At 40.4% G+C, this 16,829-nt stretch overlaps 1 protein-coding gene across 3 annotated transcripts; it reads left to right on the top strand.

Moving 5' to 3' along the window:
• The first annotated feature begins 2,420 nt into the window (after positions 1-2,420).
• Positions 2,421-16,591, top strand: pbrm1 (polybromo 1). 3 transcript variants are annotated; one of them, XM_020642095.3, is made up of 30 exons: positions 2,421-2,526; positions 4,243-4,390; positions 4,520-4,617; positions 4,710-4,857; positions 5,064-5,213; positions 6,458-6,574; positions 6,662-6,730; positions 6,829-6,927; positions 7,009-7,094; positions 7,168-7,253; positions 7,359-7,575; positions 8,001-8,142; positions 8,217-8,311; positions 8,405-8,684; positions 8,897-9,002; positions 9,109-9,748; positions 9,878-10,089; positions 10,160-10,345; positions 10,981-11,138; positions 11,236-11,487; positions 11,561-11,727; positions 11,991-12,148; positions 12,281-12,464; positions 12,641-12,842; positions 12,938-13,139; positions 13,248-13,400; positions 14,142-14,300; positions 14,705-14,751; positions 15,635-15,848; positions 16,179-16,591. In XM_020642095.3, exons 2-30 carry the CDS (start codon positions 4,250-4,252, stop codon positions 16,340-16,342), a joined length of 4,932 nt encoding a protein of 1,643 aa, XP_020497751.1. In that variant the 5' UTR covers positions 2,421-2,526; positions 4,243-4,249; the 3' UTR covers positions 16,343-16,591. The 3 variants fall into 3 exon arrangements, with proteins under 3 accessions (XP_020497751.1, XP_029134776.1, XP_065810587.1); XM_029278943.2 differs by having other exon boundaries at positions 11,582-11,727; XM_065954515.1 differs by lacking the exon at positions 14,142-14,300 and having other exon boundaries at positions 11,582-11,727; positions 13,248-13,316.
• Positions 16,592-16,829: the final 238 nt, after the last annotated feature.

Raw genomic sequence — 16,829 nt, forward strand, 5'->3', positions numbered from 1 at the left:
ATGCTATATTCGTCAGACTCAAAATATTACGAGTTCGGTTTAATGAAGCTAAAAAAAGAAATTAAAACAAGGTAAAATAAACCTTATAATCATACAAATAAACCAGTACACTGTAAAAACAAAAAGTCATGAGAACATAAAATTCTAAGTAAATTTTACTTCATTTCTATTTCTATGAAAAAGTTGTGTTAATTCAATATTATACGTTTATGTTACCTCAACAAATTGAAAGTTTTCCAACTTTGAAAAGTGATTCATATTAAAGGGGATATATTATGTCATATTATGTAGGGTCTTTCCCTCTTTCACTCTGTCAAAAGCCGTAAAAAGAGCATAAAAAAGCAAATATTGATGATTTTATTGCTGATTTTGTGTGTACATTTTGGCCAAGAAGTTGTCCAGAGGGTATAAAAAAAGACTAATGCAATCAAATCAACTTTGTTGCTAGTCTTTCACATATCCAAGACTCTCATCACCATTCAACTAATAACCTTACATTTAAAGCGTTACAATCCTGAAAAGAATTGAATGTGTGTCATGAGTCGGGGATCCGGCCGAAGATTTCTGCCTTTTAATAAGGCAGTTTTTTCTTACCACTGTAACTTTTGCTGCTTTGCTAAAGTGCTCATGATGGATAGGCCGGATCTTTGTAACATAACAATAAGTAAGGTCTTTTACCTGCTTTTTGTAACATAACAATGAGTAAGGTCTTTTTACCTGCTCTTTTGTAAAGTGTCTCGAGATAACATTTGTTATGAGTTGACGCTATACAGATAAAAATTGATTGATTGATTGATTGATTGATGTTAGGTAGTTTTGAGCAATTCAGAAGTTGTTTAACTTCACAGCATAAAAATATAAATACATTTGAGGAGGGCACAAGAGTTAATGTTCCAGCAGTGGTGTTGTCTTACCTTGATATACTATAGAAAAAGCTCGACACAAGGCAGGATACTGCTCTCCACTGTGGCGGCGATCAGCTCTTAAGCCAACTATATATCTGAAGCTAAATGCCCAAAGCAGAAAACGTGTGATGCAGAGAAATACCACAGGGAGTTTTAAAAAGTTAAATACAATAATAACTTACAACCCGCACATACGGTAGCAACTGTAAAACACATCGTAGCCTATGCTATGTTTGTATCAAGTCTTTTTAGCAGAACATTTGTGTTGTGTTGAAAAATACGTTAGCCTCTCTCTATTTCACTGACTGGAGCTACCAACATATTTCTCTAATCCAAAAATATGTATGCACAAAGTGGCTGCACAAAGTTTGGCTTGATTATAATATAATCATTGGCCACAAATGTGTTCTGTATAATACCAAATGTGTTTTTTTTTAATTTACATTAGTACTGTACGTGATTAAATGTTTTAACGGTCATGTTGATTGAAGCCACTCACCTATACTGCATTGTAAATCACCTCTTTGCTGTCATTAACATTTTGATGAACAATAGGTATCAAGGTCATCATAAACTGTTAAATAATTTTACTACAAAAGCCGAGGTGATAATCATGTGTTTCTTGGATCAATATCTCATGCAATAAAACCACAAGCGGTGATGAAGGGCCCTCACACCCCTGTGCATGTCGGGGTGTATCGTATCCTCAGCATATGCCGCGACACACGAGTGGCACATGCGGGTCTCGCATATGTCGCATATGAGTGGTATTTGCCGTGACATATGAGCGGCATATGCATATACACGCGAGGCTGAATTTTGGGTGACGTTTGGTGAGTTTTCGTGCACGTAATAACTCCTTCAGTTTTAATAGGGTCCTTACTCTGAGGTCGGTGCTCGGGCCCTATGGCTTTTTTCTCATATAGAGTTTTCTGGATAAGTTTTGTCACTTGGCAGCAGTAAATATCAACTATACCTGCACATCTCAACTCTGCATAACATCTCAGGAAATAAGGCATGTTTCAATGAATCCTATGGGCAAAAGGTGAAGCCTTAATTGGAAACTGTATGTTCACAGTAGCACAAAGAAGTATGAGTTATCAATAAGTCACATAGGAAAGATTCACATGATATTTTTAAGAGATGGTAAAATTCACTACCCCTCTATCTTGTCGATGTTTTAGATTTAGGGGGGTAGGGAGCAGAAGTGGCTTGTTAGCTAAAACAAGGAGGTTTAGAGGCAAGTTTGATGTGTAAAGTCGACTTCAATCAACAGGAACTCTAGTAGACTCGGTGCACTCTCAGTAACGTTGTAAGTCACGTTTTTTTTCTGTGCCATGTATAGGGATTCTCAACACAAATGTGATCACCGTTTTAAGACAAACATATCTACGAAATTACACATTGAATTAGAAGTGAGAGAATTGTCGTTAAGATGATGTAAAAGATACATTCATAAAAATGTCAACAAAATGTAAGCTTTTATTCTGAAGGTACACAATCGGAAGTTGCATTTAAACTACCGCTAACTCGACACTTCTGCCCCTCTGTCTAAAATCGATAAGTGATTGGTTTTCTTGATGGTTAAGATTTCGTGGGTATGGTAACTTGCTCATAGAAGGTAAGCACACAGCTATGTCAAATGGAATGAAATATAAACCCAAATATATTTTCAAAAAGTGTCGTCGTTTTAAAATGGTAGCTTTGTAGCGTCAGACGTAGTTACAGTGATGCCTTTGTCTCGGCTGTAAAACTAGGTGATGTTGAAGGCCAGCCTGTAGCTAACGTTATCTGTTCTGTGGTCTGTACCTGTCCACGCTGAGTGACACCTCCGTGGACAAGCTGCTGCCCTTTAAGCTAGCTAACGCATGCTGTGTGCGCAGCCAGTTGACATGAGAGGGACTGCTTCACAGTTGTGGTCAAACCTCCAGACATACCTGCATCATTAATGTCGGCTGATTAATGGTCTGCTAGTGTAGTTTCATCTATATGTTAAAGTAAACGGGAATCCTCGTGAATACAGAGGGTGGGCGACAAAGCATTATTTTATTGCATTATTCTGTTGACATTTGGGGAGATTTTTTATCGGCATTTAACCCAACTTCAAATAAAACCTCAGACAATAAAGTTAATCCAGCGTGACTTTGAGATAGAGAATGATTCATTTCTTCCCTTGGCCCTAGTGCCAATTGACATAATATGACCACTTAAAATAGAATTGAATGAATTGCACATTTGCACACCTCCACTTTGCACTTTAATGACTTGAATTTCCATTCTGGTATGAGCTCTTGACTGATTGTATTGCGCTGTTTTTATTTGGTTTTATATTTTGCTGTGTTGTCTGATTTTTTTTTTTTCAAAATTTGTTTTGGTCCATGTTTTATGGTGATGTTGTCCTTGTGTTTCTTGTCTTCTGTGTGCTTCTGTTGCAACGCAAATTTCCCCTTGTGGGACAATAAAGAATCTGAATCTGAATCAATATCTAACGGGAAGGTTGTAGAACTCAGGCTAATAATCAGTAAAATACCAATAGATGTAATTGCTGGAGTGAACCCTTTTGATCCATACATCCTTTACATTTTTCAAAAACAATACAATTAGTTTTATTGTACAAGAAAGAATGTTTTGTGAAAAACCTGTAAGGAATGAGGTTCAGATTGGAACTGCAAATAATTGTGGCATATAGAGGAACCAAGCGGCAACCTGTGGTGTTAAAAAATGAAGCCAATGTGGAAGTGCAAAATCCTGCAGTACTTCCAGGGTCCACATGAGGCTGTCTCCAGGAGCCCCAGAAGTCACATAGCAGTTTTACTGTACAAATCAACAAGTTTACAGCCTGGTACAAAAAAACAAAATAGGTCTAATTATTTATTGTCCTCAAAGGCAAACATTGTACAGGGGGTTCATTTTTTAAAAAGGGCTCCGTTTTGATTTTATGAACGATACATATTATCCATAGTTATGGGTTGCTGACCGCGATGGAAAGGTTAATGTAGAGGCTTAAAACCTGTCTCAGCTCCGGCTCTCAGTCTGCTATTTGATTGACTGACAGTTAGGCTGAGACAGCATTTCCAGTATGGCGGCTGCTGCCTTTGAGCCTCTGAAGCCCGATCAGTAACAGATGGGTGATGTCACTCAGGCTTCGTCCATTAATATTTACAGTGTATAAGAGAAACCCTATCAGCTGGTTCTTCAGACCCCAGCCTGCGCCCCTAACCTCACTTATTATTTTACTCTTTAGTTCATACAGTATGAATACTGAGTTTTTTATTCCTGTAATATCTAATTAAGAACTTTTTTTATGTGGTGATACTTAACTCTGTCTTGTCATCAGGGTTATCATGGCATTGAAAAGAAGAAGAGCAACATCCCCCTCTAGCAGTGTGAGTGGAGGAGATTTTGACGATAGCCAGACTTCAACGTTAGTCTCTTCAATTGGGAGAAAGAGGAGAAGGACCTCAAACATTCCAACTGTGGATCCTGTAATTTTACAAATTTCAGTTATTGTTTTGCTTTTAAAATACTGTCAGAAATATGTAACCCCTGAAGATTAAACAGTGGGCATTGTAAAGCAAGTGGATGATTTTCAATGGTTCATCTTTGCCTTGCAGATTGCTGTATGTCATGAACTATACAACACTATCAGAGATTACAAGGATGACCAGGGCAGGATGCTGTGTGAGCTCTTCATCAGAGCCCCAAAACGAAGGTGAGGAAAGGGAAGAGTGGTTATTGTCCTTTAACTTGACATTGCTCAGTGCTCTCATACTCATTGTTATCGTCACTTTTTACAAACAACAGGAATCAACCAGACTATTACCATGTGGTGTCTCAGCCTATTGACATGATGAAGATCCAGCAGAAATTAAAGATGGAGGAGTATGATGATGTTGACCAACTCACCAGTGACTTTCAACTGTTATTCAACAATGCAAAAACATATTACAAGGTAAAACAACCGATAAATGTTTATATACGGTATGTCTGTGGGCAGAAAATGAAATGAAATCTTGACACTGATCAGACTTTATCTGTACATAGATGGATAGATAGATATATGGATAGACTTTATTGTCTGTCTCAAAGTGTCAGAAATTCTCCTCTGACAAGACTCAAACAATAATAAACTTACACTGTATGCCTGTCTTTGTCTAGTCTGACAGTCCTGAGTACAGGGCAGCCTGTAAACTGTGGGACCTTTACCTGCGGACCAAAAATGAATTTGTTCAGCGAGGGGATTATGAAGAGGATGATGAAGATGGCTATGACGCACAAGACAACCCCGGTGGTTCCACTGAAGATGAGGTGATTTTCCTCTCTGTATCCTCTCACACATCTTTAGGATATAATGTGACTCAGATGCTGAATCAGAGGCTGTGTCTCAGTTCTTTTAAGTTGCACCCATGCATTTCACACATGCGTCTTAGTCCCTCCCACCAGAGATGCATGTGGAGATGCAAGGAAATGAAGGGAAGGAGAGAGGGGAAGAGGAAATCTTTTTTTATGAGTCACAAGAAATCCTGTCCCCTGAAGCGCCATGTGAAGTGACGTATGTTTCTGATGACAGCTGTCAGTCAGCTTTAACAGCTGTTTATGTCTGCACAAATGTGTCCTGTATTCATTCTATTAAGGATACCTGATAACACACAACCTTTTAATTCTCTTCATATACAATTGAATAAGGGAAATAACTGTCCATCAAAAGAAAACATTATTATTATTAGTGTAATGAAGGCGTTGTCACTGATCCTTTCCATTTATTAAAAGGAATTAGCAGATTTTTAAACCAATGTCAAACACTTTTTTAAATCCCAGCTCATCACATACCAACCCTTAATCAACATTTATTTAAAATCTGTTTCAAGGTCTTCTGTTCTCCTTTATTGAACTCTGGTGAGGTTGTGAAGTTTCATTGAAGTGCGATCGGCTGCGGAGATTGAGTGATGTCCAATAAGGGGCCGTGTCTATCTGTAAAAGACCTCAATGAACCCTTCTTGTGTATCCTTGCTCATCACTCCTCAGATGTCCCTCCTCTCTGCTCTCTCCTCCCTCCTCTCTCCTCTCTCCTCTCTCCTCTCTCCTCTCTCCTCTCTCCTCTCTCCTCTCTCCTCTCTTCTCTCTCCTCTGAACAGCAGTAAGAACTTTGGAACAATCCTTAACATGAGCGGGTCTGTAACTTTTGGTGCGACCGATACTTAAGCAGATGCTTGGGTAATTTGTAGCAGGGATTAGCACATTTGTAATAGCTGTTTTTATTTGTTTCATGTATTGTCTGTGCAGCAATCTCCAAGTATCCGAGACAAATTTCTCAGACGGGGGGGGGGGCGAATAAAGAAATCTTGACCTTGACAGTGAAATTCAATCAATAAAGTAAATCTTAAACTTATGTTACTGACAGATTTAAATTTGGAATATTAACTAGTATACCCTAAAACATCTTTGAATATGAACAACATTAATAGTCAACACAAATATTCCTATCAGTGTGTATACAGTATTTTAATACAGTATAACCTCAGCTAAACATTGTGATCACTTATGTGTGACAGAGTGCTCCCTCCTGCTTGAAAGAGTTCCTCGAGCAGCTCCTCGATGCTGTGGTGTCGTACATCGAGCCCACTGGCCGCCTGGTCAGCGAACTCTTCCAGAAGCTTCCCTCCAAAATGGTAAAAGCCCCAACATTTAGACTTTTAGGACAGTTCTGTACAATTAGTGACCTGACTTTGATGGGTAGTTTGCCTTTCTTCTTTTAGCAATACCCTGATTATTATGCCATCATTAAGGAACCAATAGATCTGAAAATCATTGCTCAAAAGATTCAGGTAAGCTATTGCACCTCATACATTAGATTTTATTTGTATATGTTGTATATAAGTTGTCTTAGGTGGCTATGTATTTTTGCATGGTCATTTTCTTTTAGTTGGGCCACTACAGGAGTGTCAGTGCCATGGCCAAAGATGTCGATTTGCTGGTTAAGAATGCTAAAACTTACAATGAGCCTGGATCACAGGTGTTTAAGGTGAATTTGTAACAGATAATTTGATTAATGTTGAATTAGTTAAGCAGACAAACATGTGTAACACATGCTCATATGTTCCAGGATGCAAACACTATCAAAAAGATTTTCTCACAAAAGAAGTCGGAGATGGAACACGGAGAACCAATCAAGTCCAGCATGCGTATCAGGTAAAACAGGAGACACCAAAGGGATAAGATAAGCACTGTTATTTATTGATTATAACTTGTGTTGCTCTTTCAGGAACAGAAGGTCTGCTCAGGGAGACCGCCTCTCAGCTATCACCATGGCTCTTCAGTATGAAAGTGATGAGGAGGGCATCCTCTCTGGTTTGTCTTTACCTCCAGATCTACACTTCATCAGGCGCTCTGTGCATTGATGACGATGCTGATGTTTCTGTCACCATCTTTTTTATCTCCTCTTGTTTTGCTCAGGTTCTGTGCACTACGACGAAGGGGAATCTGAGGCGGAGAGTTTGACCTCGAACATGGACATGACTAATCCCATCTTTCAGCTGTATGAGGCCGTGCGAGGAGCAAGGAACAGCCAGGGGCAGCTGATCTCTGAGCCTTTCCTGCAGCTGCCCTCCAGGAAGGACTACCCTGACTACTTTCACCAGATCAGTCACCCCATCTGCCTCCACCAGATCAAGTATAACAGATCTACTGATCTTACTCTGTGTGTGTCAGTGTCTACAAAATCACCACTCATACTTAACGACTTTGACATCATTTTTTATCCTCCTGGTGGTTTTAACGTCTTCAACGCAGATATAGTTTGTTTTTAATCTCGTAACCAGTGTTTAACATTTGGGATTTTTCATAGTTCGCTTGCATCTTTAGTCCTCCATTTGATCAATAACAAAAACAACATGGATAGAAACCCATTCTGCTTCTTCTTCTTTTCCTTTCTTATCTATTTTTTTTTTATGTTTTATCAATGATTTCTTTTACTTTGTTTCACCAACATTCTTTCTGTTTTATTTTCTACCCCTGCTGCATCACCGCACTCACCTGTACAGTACAGTATTTCTGTGCCCTCCTTCCCCAAATGTGAGAGCCCATAATTCCCCACAGGAACAAGATGAAGAACAATGAGTATGAGAGCGTTGAGCACGTTGACTCTGATCTGACACGGATGTTTGAGAACGCCAAACGCTTCAATGTTCCTCATTCCTCCATCTACAAGCGGGCGCTCAAACTCCAACAGATCCAGCAGGTCAGTCCAACTTTAAGCCTGTCTCAGTTTAATGTGTTTTAAGAAGCATTCAAAGTCAATCTTATCTGTAATAGATGAAGAGGAAGGAGCTTTTACAGAGAGATGATGATGATGGAGACAGCATGCTGTCCTCTGCCACTTCTGACACCAGTAGTACAAAGAGAAAAAGGTTTGCACATTTTACCCACTCAACAACACATATGTATTGTTTCCTTTCCTACATAGACGTAGAGTAACAGTTGACTTGATTTTGTTTTTACAGTCACAAGAAGAACACTAAGAAAAACCGTATGAAGGCTCTCTTAGTTTCTGTGAGTGAGGCTCGAGAAGCCGGCACAGGTCGCAGACTGTGTGACCTTTTCATGGTGAAGCCCTCGAAGAAGGACTATCCCGACTACTACAAGGTCATCCTGGAACCCATGGACCTCAGGACCATAGAGCACAACATTCGCTCGGACAAATACATGACTGAAGATGCTATGGTGGAGGATATGAGGCTGATGTTTCGCAATGCTCGACACTACAATGAAGAAGGCTCACGGGTAGATCTGTTTGGTATTTGTATCTATCTTCCATTAATGCTTTTTCAGTATACAAATGACTTGTTAGGGCTTCTGAGATGTTTCAAAGTCTGAAAAGCAAATGTTGTTCCTATATAGACAAATACATTTGAGTCTGGTTAACTTGACTGTAGAAGAAACTTTTGATCCAGGAACCACAAGCTGTTTGTGAAAACATCTTTCTTGTGTTGAAGGTCTACAATGATGCTGATGTCCTAGAGAAGATTATGAAAGACAGACGCAGGGATCTTGGGCCTGCAACAGACGATGATGACATAATGTCGCCCAAGTTGAAAATAAGTGAGTCAGCCCTTTTTTCTTTTTCTTCACTCGGACAAATCCAATCCAAACAAATCCTGTCATTTTTAAAAGATTCTTCCTATTGACATGGTTAATTTGGTTGCAGGAAAGAACAGCATCACTCTGAAGAAGTCCAAATACTTAACACCTCTACAGCAGAAGCTTAATGAACTTTATGAAGCTGTTAAGAACTACACAGATAAACGGGGACGTCGTCTCAGCACCATCTTCCTCCGACTGCCGTCTCGTGCCGAGCTCCCTGATTACTACATTGCCATTAAAAAACCTGTGGACATGGAGAAGATCAAGAGCCACATGATGGCTAACAAGTACCAGGATGTGGACGCCCTGGTGGAGGACTTGGTGCTCATGTTCAACAACGCCTGTACCTACAACGAGCCCGAGTCCTTGATTTACCGCGATGCTCTCATGTTGCACAGGGTGCTGCTGGAAACCAGGCGGGACCTGGAAGGAGGAGATGACACCCATGTGCCTGATGTGCCCCGCCTCATCCAGGAACTCATCCGGAGTCTATTTGTCTCCGTGCTAGGTCACCAAGATGATGAGGGCCGTTGCTACAGTGATTCACTGGCAGAGATTCCCGCCTTAGATCCGGCTAATCCTGAAAAGCCACGACTCAATTTTGAGATAATCAGGTCTAATGTAGATCGAGGGCGTTATAAGAGGCTGGATGTGTTTCAGGACCACATGTTTGAAGTCCTGGAAAAGGCCAGACGATTGAACAGGTGAAGTGCTGTCGACCACCCTGTACCCAAATCAGATCATCTGTCCTTTGATCCATTTATGCAATGATGTTATAGAATTATTTTATTAAAAGAAAATCAAAGTTGCTCTACACCGTATCTTTATGACAGGACTGATTCAGAGATTTTTGAAGACGCTGTGGAGCTGCAGCAGTTCTTTATCCGGATCAGAGATGAACTGTGTAAGAACGGAGAGATCCTGATGTCTCCAGCTCTCAGCTACACATCCAAACATCTGCACAACGACGTGGAAAAGGAGAAGAAGGAGAAGCTTCCCAAGGAGTTTGAAGAAGACAAAATCAAGAGGGAAGAGGAAAAAAGAGGTAATTGTTTTACAGATTATAGCAACATAAAATTGTTTGTTTTTTTACTGAGTAAATTGTGCAATCCCAGAAGCGGAGAAGAGAGAGGACACTGTTGGAGGATCGTGGCAGTCCAATCTGCAGCGCACATACAGTCAGGACTGCAGCTTCAAAGACAGCATGTACCACGTGGGAGACTACGTGTATGTGGAACCTGCAGAGCCAAACCTCCAGCCTCACATCATCTATATTGAACGCCTCTGGCAGGACGACACAGGTCAGTTTTTTTATGGAAATGTTTTTTCTCAGAAAGGCATTTTGGAGTTTCTACTAGAAAGTGTTCCAGATAGTGTAAGATATAAGATGCACAAGTCCCTTAAATAGCATTCAGTGTTTTTTCTTTGTAGCTTGTTACTGTTTTAACAATTGGTTATGCTCTTAGTCAAAGTTAAATGAGTTGTGCATCTGTTTAGCTCAGTCTGTATCTCAGGCTCCCCATATACAGTGGCTACAGTCGTCCACATAGGCAGGTTCGACTACTGGCACCAGAGTGTTGATGCATGTGTGCCCTACCCTCTCCTCCCCACATTTCCTGTCCCTCTTCAGCTGTCCTAACAATAAAGGCAAAAAAGGCCCCAAAAAGTCTGAATGTGAATTAGCATGTCATGAAAACAACATCTGTGTTAACAAATGTCGAAAGTTGTTAGTGGTAGGTTTTGTTATTCAGACTTTAAATGAACTTATTTATAACTAGACTGTTAATCAGTCAAAAAAGAGAAAGCAGGAAGTTGAATCAGGAACCGATATCAGTTGAGACATCAAGGAATCATCAAATAACAGACTTGATACATACCAATAATTAACAGTGAGGAAAAGTATAATGTATTCATTTTTAACCTCTTAAAACAACAGGTGAGAAGTGGCTGTACGGCTGCTGGTTCTACAGGCCAAATGAAACATTTCACCTCGCCACAAGAAAGTTCTTGCAGAAGGAGGTTTTTAAGAGCGACTATTACAACAAAGCTCCTGTCAGCAAGATTCTGGGGAAATGCGTGGTCATGTTTGTAAAGGTAAGTGCTTTCTTATTTCATTGATGTTTGATAAGTGCTGACTGTCTTCATTTTATATTGAGCACTGACTACATATGGATGGTGTGTTGGTTTTAAGGAGTACTTCAAACTTCACCCAGAAGGCTTCAGATCTGAGGATGTTTTTGTCTGCGAGTCTCGCTACTCTGCCAAGTCCAAGTCCTTCAAGAAGATCAAGATGTGGACCATGCCCTTGAGCTCAGTCCGTTTTGTTCCCAGAGAGGTCCCGCTACCTGTCGTCCGTGTGGCGTCGATGTTTGCCCCCAAACAAGAGGAGAAACCCTCAGAGATGGCAGATGAAAGCAAAATGACAGACGTTATTGTAGACAAGGTGAACACATATTGTTTTTTGTTTCCTTAAATATTTTCAGGAGTTCTGATAAAATAACAAAGACTATTTTCAGGAAAACAATCTGTGTCTGCAGGAGAGGGAGGACGTTCCAATGGATATGACAAATGGGGAGCCCGGGTGTCAATACTATGAACAGCTCTGCTACAACAACCAGTGGCTTAAAGTGGGAGACTGCGTTTACATTGGTTCACATGGGCTAGTGCGCCACCGAGTGGGAAGGTAGAGTAAATACAATTACATGTCTCCGACTTACTCTTAGCTCAATTCTAATGGCTGAAAGAATGTAGTTTTTTTAACAAATGTGGATATTTTAAAAAGGATTTCTAAAAGAAAGAAGAAGAAGATCATGAGACACAAATAATTTCTGAAACAGGAGCGCTTTACTGTGTTAGGGTTGGAAACTATTGGGAGCTTCACACAGAAGCATTGTGATGAGGGTCCCTATGTTATTTAATTCAGCCTTTTTCAACAAAATTCAACAGGGTTGAGAAAATGTGGATGCGAGATGGAGCAGGATACTTCTTTGGTCCAATCTTCATTCATCCAGAGGAAACTGAGCATGAGCCCACCAAGATGTTCTACAAGAAGGAAGTGTTTCTGAGCAACCTGGAGGAGACCTGTCCTATGACCTGCATCATAGGTGCCCTCCATACTGGTTGAACTGAAAGTTTCCTGCTTAACAAAATGCTGCACTGTATATAACATACCATGTGTGCAGTAAAAAGACATCATCATGACACATGTCCACTGAGTCTGTTTTCTTGCTTCACAGGGAAGTGTGTGGTGTCGTCATACAAAGACTATCTGTCCTGCCGGCCAACTGAAGTGCCTGAGGAGAACATTCTGCTCTGTGAGAGTCGCTACATTGAGAGTGAGAAGCAGATGAAGAAATTTAAAGGTCTTAAGCGCTTTTCTCTCTCAGGGAAAGTGGTGGAGGATGAAATCTACTATTTCCGGTGAAAAACCTTTTCAGATCATTATTTTTTTGTGTTTTTTCTTTTGCGATTGCTCATGCCTGTTTCTATCTTAGATGAGAGAGTAACTTAATATGGCAGCCAATTCTTCCAAAATAAGGGTTTAGTTAGAAAAGGTTCATAAATACCATAGTATGTATTTTCTGAATATTTTACAGGAAGCTGATTGTGCCCCAGAAGGAGCCGTCCCCTCTTCTAGACAAGAAAATTGAGAAACTGGAGGCTAAATTTGCTGATATGACAGACGAGGAGCTAGAGGATCTTGGGGATGATGATGGGGAGCTTGGGGACCACTCTCTTCCTCGGATGCAGTCGTCCATGTCCAGTGACATGGACACCATGCCCTACACTCCTCCACAGGTAGGCTGGATGTATGAATACAATTTCCTCTATGAACTAACAAGTCATTATGTGGCTCATTAAGTGTCTGTGAATGATTCGGTGTTTGGTTACAGTCCACACCGAAATCCATAAAGGGACTTTCAAAGAAGGAGGGCTCAAAGCGTAAAATCAACATGAGCGGCTACATCTTGTTCAGCAGTGAGATGCGAGCAGTCATCAAAGCCCAGCACCCAGACTTCTCCTTTGGGGAGCTGAGCCGCCTAGTTGGCACAGAGTGGAGAAACCTGGAGGGCTCCAAGAAAGCTGAATATGAAGGTGAGCAGAACTGTTCTTGTGTAATTCTTGTCTTGCTTCAGATGTATGTGTTTCAAGAACTGTTACTCGTATAATATCAACGACCTCCGCTTCTTTATTGTTCTGCAGAGCGAGCAGCTAAAGTGGCCGAACAGCAGGAGCGCGAGAGGGCTCATCATCAGACGTCCCCTAGAGCAGGTACCCCAGTAGGGGCTCTGATGGGGGTGGTACCTCCCCCAACACCCATGGGGATGCTAAATCCCAGCATGACGCCTGTGTCAGGTAACCCCTCATAGATACAGATGGATCCCCAGTGTACACTACAAGGCTGGAATAAGAAGCTCAGCTGCTAGATGTGTTAACATTTTTAGTTCCCTTATCAGACCCATATCAGCATGTTTGTGATTGTGATGCCTCTAACATAATTTATGAAACCCACACCTTGACTGTTTTAAGCTAGCTGCTCGAACATGAAGTGTCTTGCTGTGCACCCTTTGAGAATAATGACCTTTAAATGAAGTAGTGCTTAGAGGTAGTGCATGAGTATCAAACCTCTGCTTTTTATCAATCTGTGTGGCTTTTATTTTCATTCATATCCATCATAATGATCCGTTGATTGAGTGAAATCATATATATCAGGCCTATTCAGTGCAAGGACCTGGACAAGCTAGGTGTTTTTTAAACGTTTTACATTTCAACTTTTAAAGGTTTTCAAGTTTGTGTTTTAATAAACGCAAAATGTGGCACTCACATCTTTTTCTAAACAGTTTGACTCCTAAATATCCACTTCTCAAACCAATTGTTTAAATATTAAAATATTCATTTTTACATTTTTTGATACTTTTTAAATAAATGAGTCAAGGGCTGACCTGAGGTCATTAAAAGTCTGTTTTCTGCCCACAGTTCACAAATTGAATAGGTCTGATATGAATGAGCACGTTTCTGCATGCTTGGTAGTGAAGTAGTGGATGCATGACTGATGCATGTTGCTGTCTTGTGTTACCACCTCTCCTTCCTAACAAGGTATGATGGGAGGATATAGGTCAGCTCTGATGCCCTCCCGGGGCCACATAAACAGCATGTTTAGTATGGCTGGCATACCCACACACCACATGGGGGTTTCTCTCCTCCCCCAACATCTCCTGCCCGTTTTGCCTGGGTTTCCTGGAATGCAGTACTTTGGTAAGAGTGCTTTCATGGCCACCCCAACCTGCCACGGCGTGCTTCTTGTCTACCAGTCTGACTTGCTGGAGGGGCTACCTGTACCAATAGGCGGAGGGCTTTAAGCTGATGACTAATCAGTTGGGTGAATAAAGCCTCAACTGGAACTTTGCTATTTGTTCTGCTCATTACCAGTAAGTTCATTGGTAATGTGTCATTAAGAGAAATTTAATTTTTCTAATTAGCAAAACAAAGAAACCTGATAGCTAAAGCAATATATGCTTTATTGAGACTCAAAAGGATTGAAATGTGGTTGAAACTACACTTCAAATTTTAATTCTGAATTTATGTAGTCTTTCAAAGAACCAATTGTCAAGTGGCCTGCTGCTCTTCTGACTGTCTTTTTGATGGTTATATCACTACAGGGGTCTCGGGCTTGGCAGGTGGAGCAGGAAACACACATGGATCACAGGTAAGCATTAAGACTCTGTAAGGGTACACTCACACTCTGCACAGTTACCCAATACCAGACCCGTACCTGCTGAAGCCCACCTCTTCCAACTGTGCCAGGGCCAACCAAGTGTATGGAGCACTCACTATCCAAACAAACTGGACTTTGGGGGGTCAAACGTGCTTGGGCACTGACAGATTGCCAAGTGTGAGTGCGCCTTAAGAAAGTAATTATGCAAACCATTTAAAGATCAGAAAGAAGATACATTTTGCTAACAATGAAAGACAAATTTACTGAATGTGTTTCGAGATGAAAATGAGACTCCAGAATAACATCAAGAAATAGATTAGGTTGACTAAAAGGTAAGTTTATTGAGGTTCCGCCCTTTCTAAACTTTATCATCAATTTCACAACGTCTGCTTCAATTCCAAGATTATGAATTATTCTGGAAAGTCCAACTGACAAATTTAGCACATTTTATATTCAGAATCCCTAAAGAAAAATCTCTCTGGTGCCAATACAAAAGTGGACACGTCTTAAAAAGTATGTAAAATTTTTAAAGTGTGCTACTTTAAATTTCCCATCTTTCTAAAGCTCAATTTACAAGAGAAAAGTACTGCGTCCAACATACAGTACATCTTGGCTTGTAGAATGTCCAGAGAGGCCATAGGGTGAACTAGTCTGGACACCTCCTTTCTGCCCCTCATTAAACCCCTCATTGCTTTGATGGCAGCCTTGTGTGTAAAGCCCTAATCTACAAACATGTAGAACCCATATGTGATACTTGTGACATTTGAAGACATACTGTGATTTAATTAAATCAAGTTAATGATGAAGTTGAAATGCTGTGGGAGTACTGAAGTGAAAATCAGCAATAATACTGTTTTTACAATGTATCCATTAGATGGGTTTGCTGGGCCCAGGGCAGCAAGCTCCACCACCCTACCCAGGACAAGGCCACATGGGACAACCTGCGCCCCAGCAGCCCTCCACCCCAGTGTTTGTATCCCCACCAGCCAAGACTCAGCGACTGCTCCACTCTGAGGCGTACCTCAGATACATTGAGGGCCTAACAGCAGAGTCCACCACCATTAGCAAGTGGGACCACACTCTCTCAGGTTAAGTTTGTTTGTTGATTTTCAGAGATTAAGAAAAGCTAATCAAAATAGCTAACATAGCTTTGGAGATATGTTCTCCTAAGTCTTGTTTGTCTAACTTAGTAACAACACTTAATATAATATGAGCAGTTGTCCATACAGTAGATTTGTGGCTTTCTTTGTGATCAGTCACTGATAGTCCTCTTATGGTATAATACATATTTTTACATTTTAAGGAAAAACTTAAAAACAAAAATATACAGTATATATCAACATCCGTCCTAACAAATGAATCACAATGGTGAAAATGCCCATACTTGTACTTTTAATGTTTTATTTGTTTACTTTCAGTTAAAAAACAAGATGTGCGTTTGACAAAAGAGCAAGAGAGCAGACTACCATCCCACTGGCTTAAGAGTAAAGGGGCCCACAAGACAATGGCAGATGCACTTTGGAGACTCCGTGACCTGATGCTGCGAGACACCTTAAACATCCGTCAGACGCACAACCTGTAGCATGCTCATACTTTGAGCCTCTGTTCCCTCTGTACCTGTAAAACAGGAAAAGGATTAAGCTCACTAAAAGTGTTTTCTTTGTGTTGTCGTTTATAGAAATGTGTTTGTTGTCATTACAGCTGTTTTCTGTGTTGAAGCTGTTTTTTGTTTAACACTTAAGATAAACTGTTCTAAGTGCATTATTGTTAAAGACTGACATTCTGTGATGATTGCCTTCATGCTTTCACAATTAAAATGTGAAGAGGTCAATTTCTCAGTTTATTAACTTTGAAAAATATGAGTTGAGACCCCTTGAGGTTGAATAAAAGCTGTTACTTTTAATGTTTTATCACATCTCCAAGCTCCAATTTATGCATCTTCTTAAAGCCATAAGTTCAAACTAGAAAGACATTTCAGCAATTTTATTGTGGAATCAATTATTACCCTTAAATTGTAATATTTAAAAATTATTCAGAGCAAGAAGGTGTCTAGTGTTGCTGAACTTGAT

This window comes from Labrus bergylta, chromosome 5 (assembly GCF_963930695.1).
Source record: "Labrus bergylta chromosome 5, fLabBer1.1, whole genome shotgun sequence".
NCBI lineage: Eukaryota > Metazoa > Chordata > Actinopteri > Labriformes > Labridae > Labrus > Labrus bergylta.